At 34.5% G+C, this 22079-nt stretch overlaps 1 protein-coding gene across 4 annotated transcripts; it reads left to right on the forward strand.

The window, feature by feature from the left end:
* The first annotated feature begins 691 nt into the window (after positions 1-691).
* Positions 692-21903, forward strand: LOC111060181 (carbonic anhydrase 2). 4 transcript variants are annotated; one of them, XR_005572009.1, is made up of 8 exons: positions 913-1108; positions 2219-2340; positions 2770-2874; positions 5270-5437; positions 16669-16886; positions 17666-17887; positions 18177-18411; positions 21672-21800. XR_005572009.1 is itself a non-coding variant. In XM_039434328.1 (7 exons), the coding sequence occupies exons 2-7, from the start codon at positions 2238-2240 to the stop codon at positions 21795-21797; spliced, it is 942 nt and encodes a 313-aa protein (XP_039290262.1). In that variant the 5' UTR covers positions 692-1108; positions 2219-2237; the 3' UTR covers positions 21798-21903. The 4 variants fall into 4 exon arrangements, 3 of the variants coding, with proteins under 3 accessions (XP_039290262.1, XP_039290261.1, XP_039290263.1); XM_039434328.1 differs by lacking the exon at positions 18177-18411 and having other exon boundaries at positions 692-1108; positions 21672-21903; XM_039434327.1 differs by lacking the exon at positions 21672-21800 and having other exon boundaries at positions 18177-18413.
* The last annotated feature ends 176 nt before the right edge of the window (positions 21904-22079 follow it).

The raw sequence follows: 22079 nt of genomic DNA on the forward strand, positions 1-22079 counted from the left end.
AATAATTAGCGCGTTGTGCTTCGTTGCACCTCTGCTCACTATAGCAGCCACAGCAGTCACTGTTACCAACTTCATTTTGATTTTGCTGCACTGTTGCTCCATATAACCTACTAAGTATTTTGCGTTGCCATGTTGCAAATCTGGAGTGCAGAAAAATTTTTCCCGCACTAGAGCGGAAAAGTGATTCTTTGCGTTCTGTAATCAGTGCAGCAATGGCCACTTTTCAACGTAACTGTAGGAAAAAATTATTAATTTGGTTGCCAGTTAACAACTGTTTCGAAGAGGTACTCTCTCTAGATTATAGTTCTATAATTAACATATGGTATGGACATTTCAATTATAATAAAGAGATTGGAATAAGAAGAATATACATGCTAAAAGACGAACTTCAAACCCTTAAAAACCATCCTTAGAGTTGAAATATCATCAAAATATTTCTTAGTGAGCCTAGAGGTGCGTACAGACTGTCGCTCTGCTCCGCAACCGAACGTCACTCCAGCAGAGCGATTGATGATCGACCGGGGAGCAACAATGGTTCGACCGGGGAACGCGAGAAGATCTAACATCTTCCGTAACGTTCATGATGGGTGCGTGGGCGGTGCGACTGTGGTTCGATGGTGGTACGAGGGCGGTACGAGGGAGGAGCGTGCTCGGTGCGGGTTGGAAGCACGAATATGTGTACGCAGCTTAAGACTGACTTATAAGGAAGCTATATTTCAAGTTTTGTTGCAATCCGTCCAGTAGTTTTCCAGAAATCGTGATCAGTGAGTCAGTGAGATAAGAATTTTATAAGTATAGATTTAATACCCTGAAAAAATCCAGCTTTCGCCTTATTTGTTTTTGGCCAAACGCTGATTTTTTCTTCATTGACTGGGCCTGGTCTACATTGGGAAACGTTTTCAAAAGTGAAGCAACTATTCATGTGTGATAATCTGAGCAGCTGGTTATAGTGGATAGTGGCAAAAAAAAGTAAAAATCAGTTGTGATTATTTATAATTTTAAGTTGGTTCAGGTATTTTCTAAACCTTGGTGGATTAAGCAAAGACTTTCAGAGTAATTTATCCATCCAAGATCCAAAACAGGGATTCCAAATTTATTGTTTCAAACAGTAAGTATAATAACATCATCATTATAGCATCATTTACACATTATACTGCATGATAATAATAATTTATGCCACAAACAAGCATTATAATCAACATTATAAAGAGAGTAAAAAGGAACCGTACCGTAGTCTATTCAGTGTTTAAATTCCTGCACGTATTATATGGAATCATGACTAAAATATTGAATAGAGTTACTAGAATATAGACAAATTTCATGAATATGAGTTGTTTTTATCATAACTCACGGTATCTATATGAACCTTATAAAAATATTATTTGCTTAAACATTATGATATATATGTAATGTTGATGTTCATACTGAAAATCTCTATAAGTTGTCTATTATTTGTATAGCAAAGAGATTTATTTTGTTTTGAATATGGCAATATGCTGATAAAGAGTTCATAGTAATAGTGACCTAGTGACATAGTAATAATTTTATAGTGACCTTGAGAGGTGGCTATTTGAAATTAATTAGCAGGGATGCCGCATCGCGGCTCATCCAATCTGCCAATATCCATTGAAGATAACTCCATGTTATCAATGTTCGTCTGGATATGCAAGACTCCCTATGTCTCTTAAAATTGTCAGTACCTATCAATACCAAATTCTTTTCAATGCCATGTTTCAATATTTGTTTAATACTACAGAAATATAAAGTCAAGAGCATTGAGTGCTCTCTGCATCCTTTAAAGATGCTTTTTTATTTTATTCACCTCCTACTTATTCTATTTTTCTATTATTTATTGTAAAAATCTTCAACTCTATTGTTACTATAATGCAGTTCACGGAACTCATTCCAGACTTGCTGTCTATGTAGGGAATATTCAGTATGTATATTTTATTTACTTATTAATTTGTGAATAAAGATCAATTGATTTGATTTAAAGTTCCTTAGCATATAAGATTATAAAATGAAATTTACTAATGCGGTATTTGATTACTTTCAGGCTACACAATAATAATCATTATAAAATTGCTAAAAATATACTAATTTTCATTAGAAATTCATTGTTTGTAACATTTAGAATGATTTGATTTTGCTATATTTATCTTTATCATATTTCCAGAAAATTGGAAATTTCAACTCGTCAATTCGAATTGTTTTTCAGGGTTCAAAATTATAACATTATGAAGAAAAATAGTATGAATGATCAAATTGATCATCGCTTACCATTATTACCATCGAATTTTGTTCAAACAATTCTCACTTGTGTTATCTTATACACGTGTAGTAAGTTCTCCATTTGATTTCTGATATGATTACATTTGACCAGTAGAAATGTTTGAATTTATATAGATTTTCATGAACTTTCAATTACAGTGACAATGATTAATGATTACTGTATTACTTTTATAATATAATAGATTCCAACTTAGTTTGGAATTCTAAACTATTGACATAATTATTTTTTCATTCATATTAGATACGTATTCAATATTTAGTATATACAAAATAATACTTCTTGGTTTGTAACAGTATGTTTTAAATTATAATCAACAATTACTATCACCAGTAACTGTTTATGATCAAATTTCCACTGTAATCTATTTGATCAAAAAGTAGCAGATTTGAACAAATCACATATTTTTTCAAGAAAGTAGGCTTGTTTTTGATGAATGATGATTTTATTATTTACACTTTTATTACATTTTTTTACAGTAATGGCAACTGTTGAGTTCCTGATAAAAGTTTGGCGAAGGATGAGATTCAATCAATCGAAAACATCATGTTTCAAGTATGGGTATTCCAATACTAAAAAGAACGGTTGGTGAACTCACTCTAGAGTAGCCTCTATCAAATCATTCATGAAATATTATTATTTTATTATTATTAGTGATGGATATTTGTGGTTCAGTATCTTGGAAGCAAGAGCGTTCTCTAATTCGAATACGAAAATCATTGTACGATATGAAGGTGATAATAAGAACAGCATTCAGCGATCCATAGGTCTATAGCAGATGTCCTACATGATGTGGTATAGGTGCCGTAATTGTAATAAATACTAAGTAGGTAGCCTATATTCTATTAGGCAATAGGATATTTTGCACTATAACAGTTGAAAGTTCTCCTCTACACAGTCAAGTCCGATAGCAGTGCTTGGCTACCTTGAAAATTGAAGTAATAATATAACTTTGCTTGGACTTGAGTACGTTTACAGCTACAGACACCTCTGTGAAAAATATTTATATGATGTTATGTCAAATGGCATGTCTATGTCAATTTCGAAAACCCATGTATCCCATATGGAGGATTTTCCTGAGACAGAAATAAAATTTAGCTTCCTCATTTATTTATGCCTGGATGGGCATAAAATGATATCAGTTGTCTTGGGAGCTTTTTTGAAGGTTTCGTAGAGCCAGAGTAGAAAAGAAGTTTCAGCTAAATAGTCCTTGTTAAAATGATGGATGGCAAGACAATCCTACAACCATTTTTCTAGTGTTATTGTGACCACCTGACTATTATGGAAGCACAAAGTAGAAGCGATTCCTATAACTTTTGTATGGAAGCCACTATTCATCCTCATTTCCACTTTTTCTCAATAATTTCTTGTCCTAATATTTGCCTTCACATAGACAGCACTCTCATGATTGTATTCACTGTGCAGTAATTATTCTTGTTAACAAAGTTAACCCTCTCAGACCTATTATTTTCTGAGCTCTGAGACCGATTGTGCATTATTATCATGTATCATAATCCTCCGGATTATGCAAGAAAATACCCAAATTTAGGAAAAACTCGCCCCCCCCTATACAATAAAATCTCGTCAGTAGTCATTTTGTACAGTGCTTACCTGCGGTTATGCAAGGTGCTACCATCTATGAGCAATCAGTGAAATTTCTACGAAGCTCTGTTGGAGCATGACCGCTAGAGCGAAGATAATGCATGAGAAGTTCAAAAGTTGACCAATAGGTAGCAGCGCAGTCCAGAAACAGAGTGAGAGAAAAATCAAAACCTTAGAACGCCAAGAGCGTCATGAATTCATGAACATGAAATTGAAATCCTGTTTTTTCTTTTTAATTTTGTTTTGAATCTTTGTTAAGTGTAAAGATGGTGTAAATTATTCCAGGGGTGCCTCCAACCCATGGACGCACTCCCTATCTAAATTTAGGGAAAACTCGCACCCCCCTAGACACTTCAAACAGTGCTGACCATTTTTGTCCTCCCCTCACCAATATATAATTTCAAGTCCTCCTCCCCTCAAGAACTCTAAGAGCAAACCCCCACCCTGTATGCATCCACAAGGTTTATAATTGTTTTATTATCATTATTCGAAATCGAAATCTTCCTAGTTGAGCAACTATACCTACCAAACTCGTCATTGGAGTAAGTGAGTAAGTGATAGGGACTGAGTTTATTTTCCTTTCAACAACTACTGAACTGTTGTGTAGTTATTTCAATATTGTAGTTATTTAATGTATTGAAATAAATTAATGAATAAAGCTTTATGTTGGGACTCAAAGATCTGGAAAACTAACATCACCTTGCTATGATAATACTTGGTAGGGAGGAGAGAATACGGTAGGTATTATTCTTCTTTTTTCTGTGGTACCAACCAGGTACTCTGTTCTCTATTGGATCTTCGTAGGGCTCTACCACGTCCACCCATCTAAGGTTTACCACATAGTGTGGAGGTCCTCCACACTATAATGATTAGGTAGTGGTCGAGGTGGAAGTACATCGATATAAATCAAATTGAACAAATCAATACAATTTTGTATTGATTTAATGGGCACTCGCAAGGTAAGGAGGTCGAGGAGTACAGAGGTTTACCGAGCAGTTTACCGTGACCTAACTCCATACGGGCGCTCATAACACACAAATATTCATAGTATATCTTGGTTACATTGAGGTACCTCCACCTATATCCCGACTACTACCTCATCACTTTGCGATCACCCTAATAATTCCATCTTTCACGTGCAGCGTGCACTGATCATTTACCGTCTTGATATGTAAGAAAGAATAACAATGTATCAATAATTTCCCAATAATAGGAAAATTATAGATCTTGAATCTTCTTCTTCTTCTTCTTCGGTGCAGAACTACGATTTTTAGGTTTGTATAGCAGGCAACTACTCATTTTATTTATTTACAAAATATGAAGAAAAAACTAATGATACCCATGAAAATTAACTATCATTTTGTGACTATTCCACAGGTCCCAAATATTGGAGAGAATTATTTGCGTGCTGCGACGGTGCCAACCAGAGCCCAATCAACATTGACACGTGTGCAGCGACTTGTGTCTATGCATGCAATCCACTCACTTGGTCCAACTTCGACAACAAACCACAAAATATGATTATGCTCAACACTGGCTCTACTGGTGAGCATTGATCTAGCAAACAGCTACTTCTGTAACTCATAATTACTTATTCAATTCTGTATCATCGCATTAGAAAACATGTATTTCTTTATGACTTATAGCCTACCTGACTTGAATATTGATTTTGAAGGATTTGATTTTGAAATGATACCTAGGCTTTTGCACAAAGTAGAGGGAATTTATTTCTCTCTGGCTGTTGACACTGCCTATAAACAATAGCCCCAGTCTTTGAGATCGATTCCAAGTATAAGGATTAATTAGTATAGTATAAGATTCCTCATTGATTATTCACCAAAAACTAGAGGTTTTTCACTGATAATCGTCAATTCGATTCTAAATATAAAATAATCCCATATCTACCAGGAAATTGACGATTCTATATTTTGACTAAACTTATAGCCTACCCACTCACAGGTTTAGGAGTCATTTGGACATCATCCTTAGCGAACATTTTGATATTGATCACTTCTATACTGGTATATTGAACTACTATAGCCTACTACTTATACGGTACGGTAGTTGAGCGAATGTAACGTGAATTCCTAAATAACAAAGTAATAATAATTTGTTTGTGACAATGGGTCAGTCAGAAAATGCTTCTATCGCACTAGACGAGTGATCATCTACTATAATCTATAAGTTATAGGTAATAAGAGATAGTAGGGTTTTGTTTGTTCGCATCAAAACACGTCAACTTGTGAATTGCATACCGGAAAAACAGGAATGATTTAGATCTCCAAATTTTGCACATAGATTCTAAAAATATCAATCTCTTGCACCTCGAAGCCCAAATTTCAATTTTCCTTCTAGATTTTTATAATTGATATTCAAATTGCATTTTATTGGACATACGATTTCATACGGCGAATTCACATTCAAATCATATGATAGAAATTAAGAAAAACAGCTGTTATATTATTGCTTTACTACCTGATTCCACTCAACCTCAATAATATTGCTGTTTTGATGATTGATAAATATTTTCAATATTATTATTTTTATTAATATTATAATAGTATTGTTTTGATAATTAATAAATAATTTTATTTTCACAAACTCAGTATAATACTGTAATTGACCGAGCGAAGTGAGGTCTAAGATTCAAGTCGACGGTTTATTGGCATTTCTTTGGTTTATTGGTTATTCGACGGGGCATTTATTCGACCGGCCAAAGGTTATTGGGGCATTCGACGGTTTATTGGTTAAATGTTTATATGTTTTTATGTTGGGCATTTATGGCGAAACGCGGTAATAGATTTTCATGAAATTTGACAGGTATGTTCCTTTTTTAATTGCTCGTCGACGTATATACAAGGTTTTTGAGAATTTTGCATTTCAAGGATAATATTAAAGGACAAAAGGAGCTCCCTTCATATGCCAATATTCGAGTAAAAATCAGACTATAGAATTATTCATCATAAATCAGCTGACAAGTGATTACGCAGATGTGTCAGATGTGTAGAGAAGCCAGTCTATCGCTGTATTTCCATAAGGTCTATAGTTTCAATCAGGTACTTGTGGATGAGAATACTGCGTGAGGTCTACTGTTCACAGAACTACTAGTATGGTGAATGTGAAACAGCTGCATCAAAGAAATTATCTCAAAAACATCTGTTTAGATAAAACATAGTTTTGAAACTTCGTTCTCCTGATGCAATGTCTAGGCCTACACGTGGCATGGATTTATGGATTATTAATTTTTCAGCTGAAACAATTTTTTGAGTCAAAGTGCTAAATAAACGTCTACAGTTTTATCCAAAGACCTTAAAGATGCATAGACTCACATGCAGCGCTAGTGTCGCACTTGGAATTAAAATTGGCCATTGAGGGCTACTTTGTAAATTTGTAATAAATATTACAAATATATAGATATAATATCTCGTGTTAAATACCCCAATGTCGGCCTTCAATTTCAAGTGAGAGCTATCATTGGGAAGGCATAGACATTGTGTGTCTATATATATCTCTTTAAGGTCTTTGGTTTCATCAATGCTGTATCGGCAACATGAATTGACATGCAGTAAATATGGCTTTGAATGAAGGTGTTGATATTTTTACATAAATAAATTATTCTCTTCCATTTTTATTCAATTACAATCTCAAAATTATTCGATCCCTGATAGAATGATTGACTCACTGTACAGTCAGTCGAAAATTTTAATATTGAAATGAGTGGTATTTTGGCAAGCTGAACAGAAAAATAAGGTCCTATGCACCTTTTCGATATCTCTTCAAATGAAAAATGAGTTTTGTGGGTTGTCAAAACTCTCCCTGAATTGGAAACTATTCAACTTATCCTATCTTTTATCAGAATAACAATGACTTCTGCTTTGAATAACATGTTTTTTGTCAACAACAATCAAACTCTTTGTGAATTTAGATATGACCTACACTGTAGATTTATATAATTCTATCAATAGAATACATGGAAATTGAAGTATCTATTCCAGTCAGTTTATGGTTAGTTGATGAAATTGATTATCAATAATATATATATATATATATATATATATATATATATATATATATATATATATATTGTGATGGTTATACCTGTCTCCTGTCGGTGACGGCACTTATCTGAGGGTTAACTCCTGTTTTGGGAAGTACCCTTGTCACACGAAATAGGAAAAAATGTCTAGAGTATACTAGATTATTTTCCTGACAATTAATCCTTTGATTAATTGTACTATATTTCCTCAGGATCAAGTAACTCGATGATGGGTTACTATTGACCTCTGAAATAAATATGATATTAGCAAATAAATAAGCTATAAGAAAGGTCGAACACAGGGTCACTAAGGAACAACATGTGATGACAAGTTGCATTTATTTAGATTCACTAAATCATATAAGAATATTGTTTGTTCAATTATTAATAAATTAATTTGATAATGAAGGGTTAAGCCCATAAACAATATAATTTGAATTTTAAAGAGTTCTTTCAAGTTTATAAATTTATTAAGGATGAGCATGTAGTGCTTTCACCCAAGGGTTGCCCGACTCAAGTTTGGACAGTGTAACGTCAGAATTTTTACAAACGATATACCAGTTTGTTTATGGAAAATTGAGTCGAAGAGATTTTGAAATTATAATAATATTATGAATCACTCACATTTATATGGGCCCATAATATACGCGCACTCACTCATGAAGATTTGTTCACTGCAAGGCTGGCATCTTTCGTCAGGCTGCATGGCATCATATTAGGCTTCATTATTTGGCTCGCGATTTCAACAATTAATAACTCCTTTTTAACTGAGACTTGGTAATCAAATTAAAATCTAACGTTACAGGAACTCTACATTAATTGAATTCAGCACTCTTACATAAATTTAACAATGAAACATTTAAAACGACAAAAATAACAAATAGGAGTTACAAACGACTCTCCATTAGCGTGCTCAGTTAATCCCTCTCTTTTTTCCTTCTTCTCCGAAATTGAGAAGCTAGGTTTGGGGAAGAAAAGGTCACATGACCAGTTAATGACCAATCACTGGTCAGAAAAACAAATCTACCAATAGGATGGCTACAAATGAAGAAAATGTGCTCAGGTGTGCCATATAGAATAAATAAATAATTTTACAAATAAAAACGAGAAAACAAGCAAAACAAATATAGGGGAACAATGAGCAGATTTTTCAGCAGGTCAGAGTGTACAATAGAAAATATAATAAAATTGAAAATCGAAGCAAGCAGTCAACAATCACAAACAGACACGCCGGTTATCGGCTGACTGATAAGGTAGCCGGCTCAGTTTGCATTGAGAAACTAACCCTTATTGTAAGCGAACATTCATTATGCTGTTATAGGTTATTCGAAAACCATTTACAATTGTTTGTGAATCTGGATCTTAATAAATGAATATATCATTTTCAAATCAATATATAGATTTTGTTGTTATTTCAACAGCCAATAGAGGTGTGTAGTCGTAATTTTCAGCTTATTAGTATAGAAAGTTGCTTACAATATAACTATATATATATATATATATTGTCGTCACGGTGAGATTCGCCAAAGGCCTAGCTCCAGGGAGGGCATGGATCACACAAAAAAATAGATAAATTTATGAAAATTCTCACTTTTATGGGTACATGAATATATATGCCCCTCTGTGTAATATCGGACCTGAGAATTATTTTAATTTGTTGAGAAATTTGTGGGTTATCCCAGATTTGGGATTGGAGTATTCCAATTGTACTGAGCTTAAATGAAGCAATCTTAAAATTATTACCTGGTTGTTGTTCTGATAAAGAGCCAATGCAACCTGAACAAAGATATAGATCACAAATCCATGTATGATCGTGTCTCTCACCGCTATCAGAATTAATATAATGGATACTTTATTAAATAAATATAATTTCTGAAAAGAGGTTCGAGTACAGAATCTAATCCTATCAGTGTTGGGTTACATTGACTTAAATCCTGCAAAATGCTGCATACACTGTTCAATTTATTGTCAGTGTAACCAGTCGGGAAATTGATTGAGTAGAAAGTTGTGGATGGTTGCTAATGTATCAGTGGATCACTGCTGATTAATTAAATATAATTCTGCTTACATTTGCTTTTACATTGGTCACTGTCGGCGGCTTAGCTTATAATTTCCAGACTATAAGGTCTATCACAATACCAATGGTAACCTGTCAAAGACGATATTAAGGTTTTCAGAAAAGAAACGAACTGGAATATATGCTCAGTTATTTCAATATATTGACAATTTTCAAGATAAGCAGATAGTAAATAATAATTTTTTAATGAATAGTGGTGATCAATATAATGTGTTCTGGTTTAACAATACCAGACATGTACAATTTATACTTGAATAATTACGGTATTTATGAATCGAAAGTAAACGATATGATAAAATGATAATCACAGGGTTGTGAGTTCTGCTTTGGAATAGCTCGATCGATAGACAGATTATAAATTTAATGATGATTATTATAATGTAGATAAACGTTGGATTACCCCTGATTGCAATCTGGTCATGACCATTAATTTTCACTAGAATTTATATCACTCATGAATCGTAGATGGGGTCCCAAAAATATTTACTAAAAGAACAACTCACGTGACTCTGTTTTCCTTTTTCCTTGGTTCGCAAATAATTATTCTTCTGCCATGTGCTGGATTTTCAGGCCTCCAAGTAAAACGTGTTGCTGGTATATTACTCGGCGATTCATGTAAATTCAATCGGGTATTTTACGTTAATTATTTTTACATACAATAGGAACTTTACAATTAACATTTAAATTCAATAATTAACAATTAAGAAGCAATTTATATAAAATTTTTCAACAAAAATGCAAGTTCACTCAGAACGTGTGACTAGGGCTAGGTCAGTGCTAGAGAAGAAGTCTCCTTCCACGAATTAATCAAGCTTACGTACAATTCTTTGAATCTCTCTGTTTCTAATTTGCATAGGACGATTGCTATTGGTTGTAGCTGAGTGACGTAGTGCACATGTCAATTTTTATGAAAAGTGGTTCCTTTGTTTACATTCAATTCCCTGACTTACAAGACGAATAAATACATTAAAACATAAATATAATTCAATCATTTCAAAATGCAGTTCAATTCCAACAGTGTAGGTGAATTATAATAATGAATAAAATTATAATAACAGAGATCTCGACATTCTGTATTGCATCTCAACAATTCAAATTTTGGTATCCCTTTCTTTGTTCTCTGATTGCTTGTTCGTGCAAAGAGGAATAAAATCTAGCAAGATCGCTTCTATTTAATATTTATTTGTTGATAATCCAAACAATAAATGTAATTAAATCAAATAATACCGTTTGTCAATGTAGACCTACATACAAAGAGTATTTGTAACTTTTTTACTTTCCTTGCCCTATTACCAGAGGTAAGGAAAGTATTGCTTTCCGGAAAAAATTAAGGTACCCCAATTTCTAAATTTCTATACGTTTCAAGGTCCCCTGAGTCCAAAAAAGTGGTTTTTTGGTATTGGTCTGTATTTGTGTGTGTGTGTGTGTGTGTGTGTGTACACGATATCTCATCTCCCAATTAACGGAATGACTTGAAATTTGGAACTTGAGGTCCTTATACAATATAAGGATCTGACACGAACAATTCCGATCAAATGGAATTCAAGATGGCGGCTGAAATGGAGAAAATGTTGTCAAAAACAGGGGTTTTCGCGATTCTCTCGAAAACGGCTCCAACGATTTTGATCAAATTTATACCTAAAATAGTCATTGATAAGCTCTATCAACTGCCACAAGTCCCATATCTGTAAAAATTTCAGGTGCTCCGCCCCATCTAAGCAAAGTTCGATTTTAGATTTCCAATTATCAGGTCTCAGATATAATTTAAACAAAGAATTTCGAGTGGAAAAAATTGAGCATGGAAATCTCTTCAATTAATGTCCAGTAACATTTTCACCTAAAATTGAAAATAAGCTCAAAATTTGAGAAAATGTAATTATTCAATTGAAAACTTTTGGCAACTGTTGATTCTATTAAATCATTCACTATGAAGAGATAGTAGATCTTGTGTGTATCCAGCGTTATTGAACTGTCACCAGCTGGCTCAGATCTTCGACTTGAGATGCGCGTTTACACTAGCGTCAGGTGATCAATTTTCATAACGGCAAGGGAAGTTGTGTGAGTGCGCCACACCAGATTTTATCTTACTAGAATAACAGCTCCTCCATTCGGAATATCCCTGCTGAAATATAATTTTAATTGAAAACCTGTCAGTTCATTCATTATTGGAATGTTATCTTTTGTAAGCCAGTGTTCTCCTAGACATATTATGCTTATATTGAAAGGCATTGTTTCTATATGTGCTTGAAGCTCTGTAATTCTATATTCAACACTATGGATGCTACAGTGGAATATGTATGCTTCCTCCCTATCCAAAATTTCCTCATTACTGTGTGAAATTCTCTCATCTGTGGCTGTCAAGTATTCAAAGCATGGACTTCTATGTGTAGTGCATGTGCCTCTTCTGAAAAAGCTCTAGTGAGAACAGGTATTTCCATGGGTGAAGATACTTCCTGAGTCTCGTTCTCTTCTACAAACAAGCTCCTACTTTCAACTGGGTCAATCGATCAGTAATGTTCTCAGTAGGTCACCGGCAAGTTGCTTCTTACCAAGGATATTCAGGTGCAGACCATGCATGCCTGGAATTGAGTCTGGCTTGATAATTCCAGATATTCAAAAATTCCAACGAAAACTCCTGGACCACTGATTGAATAACTGTGTTGAATGACTCTATGCAGCTGTTTACATGCGAGTCAGACGAAAGGTCATATCTAAACGGGATTGTAGATAAAACCAAACCCACCTTCCCATTCAAAGCACTGATAACTGTTCGAGGCTTCATTGCGTAGTTATAGAGGTCAATTTCTTTCGAGGACTCATCAAAACTATTCGTACCACCAATAATGACAATAGTATCATCAGCATTCATTTCACAAAGGTTAGATGAGGAGATAATGCCATCCAAAATATGATCAATTGGTGCATTGGTGAAAATGATTGATACTTGAAGTGAGGAGGTGATCTCTTTGACACCAACTCCCTAATACCCTCTACATGACTATCACCACAGAGCCAAGCCTTGCGAGTATTACGAACAGGACCTGATTGTGAAAGCGATACCCTCTCTGGCTGTTTTCCCTTGCTGGTCTCGATTCCCTTCAAGACTGAGCACATTATGGAGCATGATTGAATAAGCCCATTCATTATCATTTTAGCCTTCTGTACATTCGTATCCACTTCCATCAATAAATTCCCATTTAATTTCAAATCATGCTCCAATTCGGCTATTCTTTCTATTAATACCTCTCTCCCATTGATGATATGCCTCTCCTTCGCTGAACTCATCAATTTGTCTGCAGAGAGAGCATCCGACTCAATCAAAAGTTCCCTCATTTCATCCGTTTGAATTCCTTAATCTTTCATACTCCTCTCGTTGATTTCCATGATCAACCTATCGTTCATGATGGACCGGTCTACAGCTGCATAAATCAAATAATACCGTTTTTCAATGTAGACCTACATACAAAGAGTATTTGTAACTTTTTTACTTTCCTCGCCCTATTACCATAGGTAAGGAAAGTATTGCTTTCCGGAAAAAATTAAGGTACCCAAATTTCTAAATTTCTATACGTTTCAAGGTCCCCTGAGTCCAATCTCATCTCCCAATTAACGGAATAACTTGAAATTTGGAACTTGAGGTCCTTTCACTATAAGGATCGGACACGAACAATTTCGATCAAATGCAATTTAAGATGGCGGCTAAAATGGCGAAAATGTTGACAAAAATAGGGTTTTTCGTGATTTTCTCGGAAACGGCTCCAACGATTTTGATCAAATTTATACCTAAAATAGTCATCGATAAGCTCTATCAACTGACACAAGTCTCATATCTGTAAAAATCTCAGGAGCTTCGCCCCATCAATGCAGATAGATTCCCAATTATCAGGCTTTAGATACAATTTAAACAAAAAAGAATCAAGTGGAGTAGATTGAGCATGAAAATCTCTACAATTAATGTTCAGCAACATTTTCACCTAAAATTGAAAATAAGCTTTAAATTCGAAAAATTGTGATTATTCAATTGCTAATTATTGTTGATTCTATTAAATCATTCACTATGAAGAGGTAGCGTGTGTCTCCAGCGTTATTGCCCTGTCACCAGCTGGCTCAAATCTTTGAATAGTAGACTTGAAATGCGCGGGAACACTAGCGTCAGGTGATCAATTTTCATAACGGCAAGGAAAGTTTTGTGAGTGCGCCACACCAGATTTTTGCTATTACTGTACATATAAATACTACATCTTTTTTATAATTTGTTTTTCAAAAATAAACTCATTTATTCTGCTAATAATTTTGATTAGCTTATTATTATAGATTCCTTTTTCCTTTTCTACACAATAACGAAAAATAATTATTCACAAATAAACATGCTATCACATTATATTCTATAATACGCAGGTCTGATTGATCTCAACTCTATACTAGTGTTCTATGCATTCAAACGTTTTAGATCAAGTTTACCACAACATTTCCTCAACCTCTAAATGCGATTGAAATATAATAATTTCATAATTATATAATTTTATGAATAATATAATAAGTAATATGAACTCAATTGGTTCACTGGAAGAGACTGATTCAATTTGATATTGAATCAGTTCTGATGATATTCTATCAGTTAACGGTAACGTTGATAATAAATTATTACATTTCGAGATTGTTTGCTGCCTCTGCCTTGATTTCATAATATGATTTAAAGAACTAGTTTTTGAAGTAACCACTGAAACAAATCGTCACAATATATATATATATATATATATATATATATATATATATATAATTTTATCAGTACAGAATTAGTTGAATGAATGAATTGTCGTTGTACTGAGTTCTTGATCAACAATATTTTGATATTGGTATTTATCCATTCATTATTTTTTCAGAAGTTATTTTATTTGAATTGAAAAATATTTATCAGGTCCTATCAATTCATCATTCGTAATAATGAATTGTTCAAAACATGAATTCGATCAAATAAAAAAAAAGGCCCATATAGGCTACTTCTGTATTCATGTCCGCAAACATGTTCGCATGTTTACACTACTTGTGAAGGATATAGCCAAAATTATAGAGCAAACTGCACGGCGAATTGTAATGGAGGACTCTGATTGGCTGGAAAGTTCAGCGTTTGGAGTACGGTACGGCAAACAGTTAAAACAGAGGCAAGCAGCACGGCGAACGGTTCGGAGTACGGTACGGCGAATGTTTAACAGCTGATTTTTAGCTTTATGAAACAGAATTATGCTCATGTTATTCGCTGAAAGGCGCGTTGTTCGGCGGAATGCATGGTTTGCTGTGCGGTTCGAGGTTCGGTTCAGCATGTGTGGTTGCACCTTTAGATGTTACAGGACTTTTATACAGTTCACAGGCCAAAGCAACATAATAATCTATACTATAATAAAGGAGAGAACTGGCTTATACACGTACGGAATAGGAAAATTATGTTTGACACATAATCACGTCTTTACTAGGTACTGGACTGATTAACTTGAAATTTTGCATATAGATGCTTAATTAACCGAGGATGGTTATAGGCCTATTTTCGATTTTTCAAGATTTGATTACATCAAATTTTCAGTTTGTCAAGTTTTCAATTTGTCATACTTCCAGTTGTTGTATGGAAGAAGCTGAACATTTCTTTTAAAAGGGAAATTAGAAGATAGGTATACATTGGGAATCCTATTCCATTAATAAAAACAGGTTTTCCGTAGCACCCAAATTTCGTCCACCATTTTGAATCCAACTTCATTTTTTTAAAATTGGGAGGTGGTCTTATATAATACATGATTTCGATGCAGGATTTCAAGAGAAAATATGGTGAAAACCGCACATCGATATCTCAAACCTTCCAAAAGTTATTCTAATTGGAAGATACTGATATATAATCCATCTATCTATCATCTTCTATACTATAATGAAGGAGAGAAATGGCTTGTACACGTATACACTTGTAAAGGATAGGAAAATTATGTTTGACGCATCATTACGTCCGAACTACTGGACTGATTTACTTGAAATGTTGCATATAAATTCTTAACTAACCGAGGATTCTTGATCTTATGATTGCTTCATTTTGAACAGCTGTAGTTTTCTAAAAAGTGCGTAAAGTTTTTGGCACAAAGTTTTCTAAAGCTGCGTTTACACCAAAGTTATTAACAAAATATTTATTTCTCCGTCCTTGCAGATTCTATTAGATTGAACATAACTTATCATACACATGATGAACATAAAATGTGTTTGTCAAGTTCCGTTCAATCTAATAGAATCTATAAGGATTAAGTTTTTAACATTTTGTTAATAACTTTGGTGTAAACGCAGCTTTATAGTTTCATTCAAATTTAGACTTTTTAAATAATCACTCTTCATCAATTTTAGACCTCAATTATATCTATTCGATTCAAAGTTTGCTCGTTTTTCTGAGCCCTGAAGAGTGTGAATGTTTTGAGAAGTGAAATTTACATAACTTAAACTTTTTGATTCGGACAGTGTATAGTATAAAACTGGAAATGGGAGGACAGTTTTGGGCATGAGCCTGTTGTGCCTTTCCTCGTGTCAAGTATCATTTTACATACAATAATGTGAAAAATAATTTTTTTCTCACTTTCATATTTTCATGCTCTTCTTATTTTTAATGTGTTCCCTTTCTTGTGTTTTTTCTTGCAGTAATGTTGGCTGGCTGTTGGTATTGGGACAAACCGCTGTCAATAAGTGGCGGGCCGTTGGAGCAGAGAAGCTACTCTTTGAAGGAAGTGTACTTTCGTTGGGGCCGGGGTGAAGGCAGTGAACACACCATTGATAGTGTTCGCTTTCCAATGGAAATTCAATTGAGGTTTATCAACCAAACAAATGGCGATAATGTGTTTATTGCTCTGTTTTGTGAGGTGCGTACCGTACTATATAAGGAAAGAGTGAATCTTATGACAGTTAAATCCAAACATAGGTACGGTAGGTGAAAACTGAGACAAATTAATGGAAAGCAATAGACAAATAAATTGAACTGTATCTCTACTCTATGTGGAAGTCTCATTGAATTAGTATCAGATTTAGTTGGGACAGCTAAGGAATATAACGGTCTGTTAGGTGAGGCCTAATCATCAATTTTACAACCAGATTATATGTAGTTTCATTTTTCAAATTCATATTATAGCGTTCAGATTTTTCCGTTATTACAATATTAGAAACATTTATTTTATTGTAGAAAATGAGTACATTGCTGACCTCAACTAGAATAGAAGAATCCATCAACACGGAGACGTAGCAAAAATACATCGATTATGGAAATAGTAGCAATGATTATATTGAATAGCAATGACTATTTTTCATATACATCTCTGTAGATGTCATAATATTTGTTTTTTCAGACTAGTGCAAAAGTAGTATTTTGTGACATTTTCATTCCTTATAAACCTTAATAACCCAGTTATGCTTCCCATTCAACCAAAGTTTCCAATTGAAGTAAATCTCACAGAGCTCACACCAGCGTCAATATAGAGTAGGCCTACCTATTCATCAATGCCAGTCTAGCTCTCTCATCAAATGTATTTTCATCAACTGAAAGCATCTTGTATTTATTTCTGAATTGTCAAATACGTCATCTTCTCATAGAAACGTTCAACATATTTCCTTTCTTCCTCAATAATGTGCGTTCATAAATTTCCAGATTTCGCATCAGGACAATCCGAATCTGGTTTGTTTAGTGAATTCATTGAATGAGATCATTCTTCCCGGAACCTCGACCGAAATCCCTTTCTCCTTCGACTGGCTGCAATTGCCCTTCTGCCATGGATACTATACCTACCCCGGTTCATTCACTTTTCCACCATGCTGTGAAAATGTCACTTGGATTGTCAAGCCACAGCCTATCAAAATTTCTCATGCGCAGGTAATTATCTAACTGCAAGAATCGGATAGAATGTATAATGAGTAAGAAACTGTTTGTAATTAATTATTGTTTTTTCAATGAATTATATAACTTTACAAGCTGGATTATATCGAATTGAGATCTTTTTCTAGATCTGGCATCAATCAGTGGCTTACCAAAAGTATACAAACTCGTATTACCCTAGCATACCAGTGACGAGCCACCACCTGTAGTGTCCGTGTGTATTAGCACTTAGCAGCGATTCTGTTTAATGTCCCACGATGATTCTCAAATACCAGTGATGTTTCAGATCTATATAATTATTATAACTGTCCAAAACAATCGTCCATTGAAACTGACCTTGTGTCACACTGCGTTCTTAGATGAGCATCATAAGAAACGATGACTCGCCACACGATTGTGAAACACTACTTGGTGTATCATATCAAATAGCATTCATTAAATAAAATTATATCAAAAATCATATTGGTGAATGAATGTGATGGGAACCTAAGTCTAGCTGATTCAAGATGGTTGTTCTTCTGGTAAGTGCAACTGAGCATTGCAGAATTTTCTAAATTGACTGAATTTTTTCATGATACTGTATTTCAAAAGATTTCATAATATAACACCGAATGAATATCACCTTTACTAATCAAAATTCAATACATTCTCTTGAAGAAACTGTGAATAATGTTATCAGGTAAACACTGTTACTGTCGACTGAGTGGCCTGATTAATGTTTAGGTGTTTCTCCCGATAGACCTCGCTCAGTCGTGGGTGAGTGTGGCAAAGAAGCAAGGAGTAACGTATTACGTATTCCTTTCTTGATAAACTGGTCAGGTGGGATCCCAAGGATACTATATATCTATGTACTATCATATAAACTGTAATATAAAGGGTACTATTACTGTTATTCTATATACTATTCTTGGTGGGATCCAGCCTCTAGGAGATCTTTTCGGGCACGGGCTGTTTGCTGGCCTCTTATTACTCTTCTTATAGGCCCTCGTTGCACTGGCAATACTGACCAGTGTCGAGGTTGCCCTATCTTTGAAGTTTCCGCTTCCAGGGAGCTTACAGGCCGCTGACAGGAGTTCTCGTATCCTGAGGAAGGTTTGGAAGCAGAGTGATAATCTCTGAAAGAAATCAAGTTGGCGAGAGTTGAGCCGCCCCACCAGCCGATCCTCCCATTATAATATTACTATATAGATCAAATCAATATCCAAAGTTGAAATATCTCACTCCACACATGTCATAATGAATGCTCAAAAGAGGGTATAAAGAGAAAAGTTTGGAAGACAATTTTTGACCCCGCAGTTCTGTTTAGGGTAGTATAAGGAGGTGAACATATCAAAAGTCCTCACCCCGAACCATTGTGCTAAGAAGGTGGGGGTGGTTCAAAGGTATCATTTTTTGGTTTCTCGCGTATAAAACTATGAAAGCTATGTACTCTCCACTGCTCGTGAGGTCTTGGCTTCTGAGGTCTGAGGCGTAGGGGGAAATGAACGAGAGGCGCAATGTTGTTGACGACTCGGTAGTGTGACTACCACAGTTCTGTTTAGGGTAGTAAGGAGGTGAACATATCAAAAGTCCCCACCCCTATCCCTTGTGCTAAGGGGGTGGAGGTGGTTCAAAGGTAATATTTTTTGATTTCTCACATCTAACACGAAAACTGTATATCTTATAAACATAACTGTTATATACAAAATTAAAGCTTACATAATTTTCTACAATATTCATCTCAGAACTTTAATATGTCTTCTTTAGTTTTCTAGATATCCACTCTCAAAGGTGTGACATTTAAAAAAACACGTTTGCCTCCAATTTGTTTTTATATTTTCGCTCTTATAACTTTTTAAAAATCAATGGAAGAAATCCATGCTGATTATGAGCTTATGGAGCATTAAATTCTCTTCGAGTTGATGTATAATTTAACTTTTACGCATTTCCCCACAACCGTTGCAGCAGCTTTAGTGTTGAGTGTGAAAACTCCAGTTTTGCAGCAATAGACCAATTGACAAAGGAATTTGGAGGGAATGTTTTGAACACAATTTTGACTATGCAGCTTTGTTAAGACTAGTTGGGAGAAGAACATATCAAAAGTCCTCATTCCTAACTCATGTGCTAAGGAGATGAGGTTGGTTTAAAAGCTGCATTTTTCAGATTTTTGCTTCCACGCTCATATCTTGAGAACAATGCGTTGAACCGACATAACTAACAATTTCAAAATGAAGCTTGATAAATTATCTACACTTTTTGTTCAGTGAAATTTTTGTATATTCCCAACAGTTCCCGAAATATTCGCTCTTGAAGGTGTGTGATTGTTAAAATAACAGGGTTTTATCCAATTTTTTCTTTCAGGGCTTATAAATATTCAACAATGCATCGTAAAAATTATTGCTCATCGTAGGTTTGTAGAGCATTCAATTCTCTTTGAAATGATGTATTATTTCACCATTCAAAGTTTTCGTTTCATTGTTATAGCAACTTTAATGTAGGGGATGAAATTTTTAATATTTCAACAAGTGTCAACTCAGCGGTTTCACACCTTCAACACAGAGGGGATAAAGATACACACTCTTGCTATATCTACCTACTAACTAATTCAAATAAGGCTGCAAAGTCAAAAATTGTGTCACAGACAACCCCTTCAAATTTCATTGTTAAATGACCAATTGTTATGTCCATAAGATACTGTCCACCGCTCGTAACTTGGCCTCTGGAAGGAATGCAGTCGATCTAGTTTTAGGCGTGACATAATATGGCACTGGAGAGCCAGGTAGCGAGTACACAAACGCTCTGGTTTATTTGCCTTCGCCAAATGTAAAACTGAGTAATTTTCATCCCACCAAATTTGTAATTTAACCAGCGATCTATAAGTAAAATTACATCCTAACGTTTTTAGTTGTTACATAAAATAATAGAATTTAAGATGAATAACTAATTTGATGAAAAAATAACACAACATTTTGACGTTTACTCTGGTCAGCTGCGGAAACAAAACTGAAAGCTGAATGGTGAATAGCTTTATTAGTGAGCACGGTTTGTAGCCACACTACCGAGTCGTCAACAACATTGCGCCTCTCGTTCATTTCCCCCTACGCCTCAGACCTCAGAAGCCAAGTTACGAGCAGTGGACAGTACATAGTTTTCATAGTTTTATACGCGAGAAACCAAAAAATGATACCTTTGAACCACCCCCACCCCCTTAGCACAATGGTTAGGGGTGAGGACTTTTGATATGTTTACCTCCTTACTACCCTAAACAGAACTGCAGGGTCAAAAATTGTCTTCGGAACTTTTCCCTCTATAACACTTTCTTGACTGGACTAATTGTATTTTAATAAAGGGCTGGAGTGGATAAAAGTTATCACAAACAACAGCAGTTACTTTTTATAAACAAGCATTTTTGTCATTGTAGGGCCCATTGATGGCTTGAAATAATATATTCAAGCGAACACTATCGAAAAAAAGACTCCATATAATGGTGGTGGAGGGGGGTCAGTTCCCGGATAATACAGTAATAGATCTATCTATAGCTCTATAGGTACTATCCTTGCTCCCCACCAACAAAATTCATAATACGATTTTACTTATTATTGCTATCACTGAAATCCAAAAATTATCGTCATATTATTCAAATTTGTTGCTGCTGTTTTCTTGCAATGTTCTATTGAAAGTAGTTCGTTAAAATTAATGATGTTGAAATCATGATCAAATTGTAAAATAAATAGCAAATTATTATCAATAGAAAAATATAATTCCATTAATCAATTGGTAAAACTTACACAATAATTTCCAGGTTAAAAAATTCCGAGAACTAAGAAATAACCATGGTCGTATTCTAACAAATTCAAGACCAGTACAATCCCTCAATTCAAGAACAGTTATGTTCTATGAGGATTCATCAGAAGCCGATTGCAATTGAAATTGAAAAAAAAGCCAACTCCTGTGAATATTGTCGATTTTGTCTGTCAATAGTGAAGTTATTCATGAATATTTCTTTATAATAAAAACATCCTGTCTCAATTGTATATTGTTCGAATTCTGTTTTAGAATTGAAATTTTATCATTATTTATGTATATCATTGGATTCAATTGTTAGGACGTCAGATCCTTCTAATCTGAAATTCAATACAAAGTTTGAAAAGGAAATGGAGAAGCTAACTCATATCACAGCAATGACTTATCAGATGGATTATTTAATTTT

Source organism: Nilaparvata lugens, chromosome 8 (assembly GCF_014356525.2).
Source record: "Nilaparvata lugens isolate BPH chromosome 8, ASM1435652v1, whole genome shotgun sequence".
NCBI classification, from domain to species: domain Eukaryota; kingdom Metazoa; phylum Arthropoda; class Insecta; order Hemiptera; family Delphacidae; genus Nilaparvata; species Nilaparvata lugens.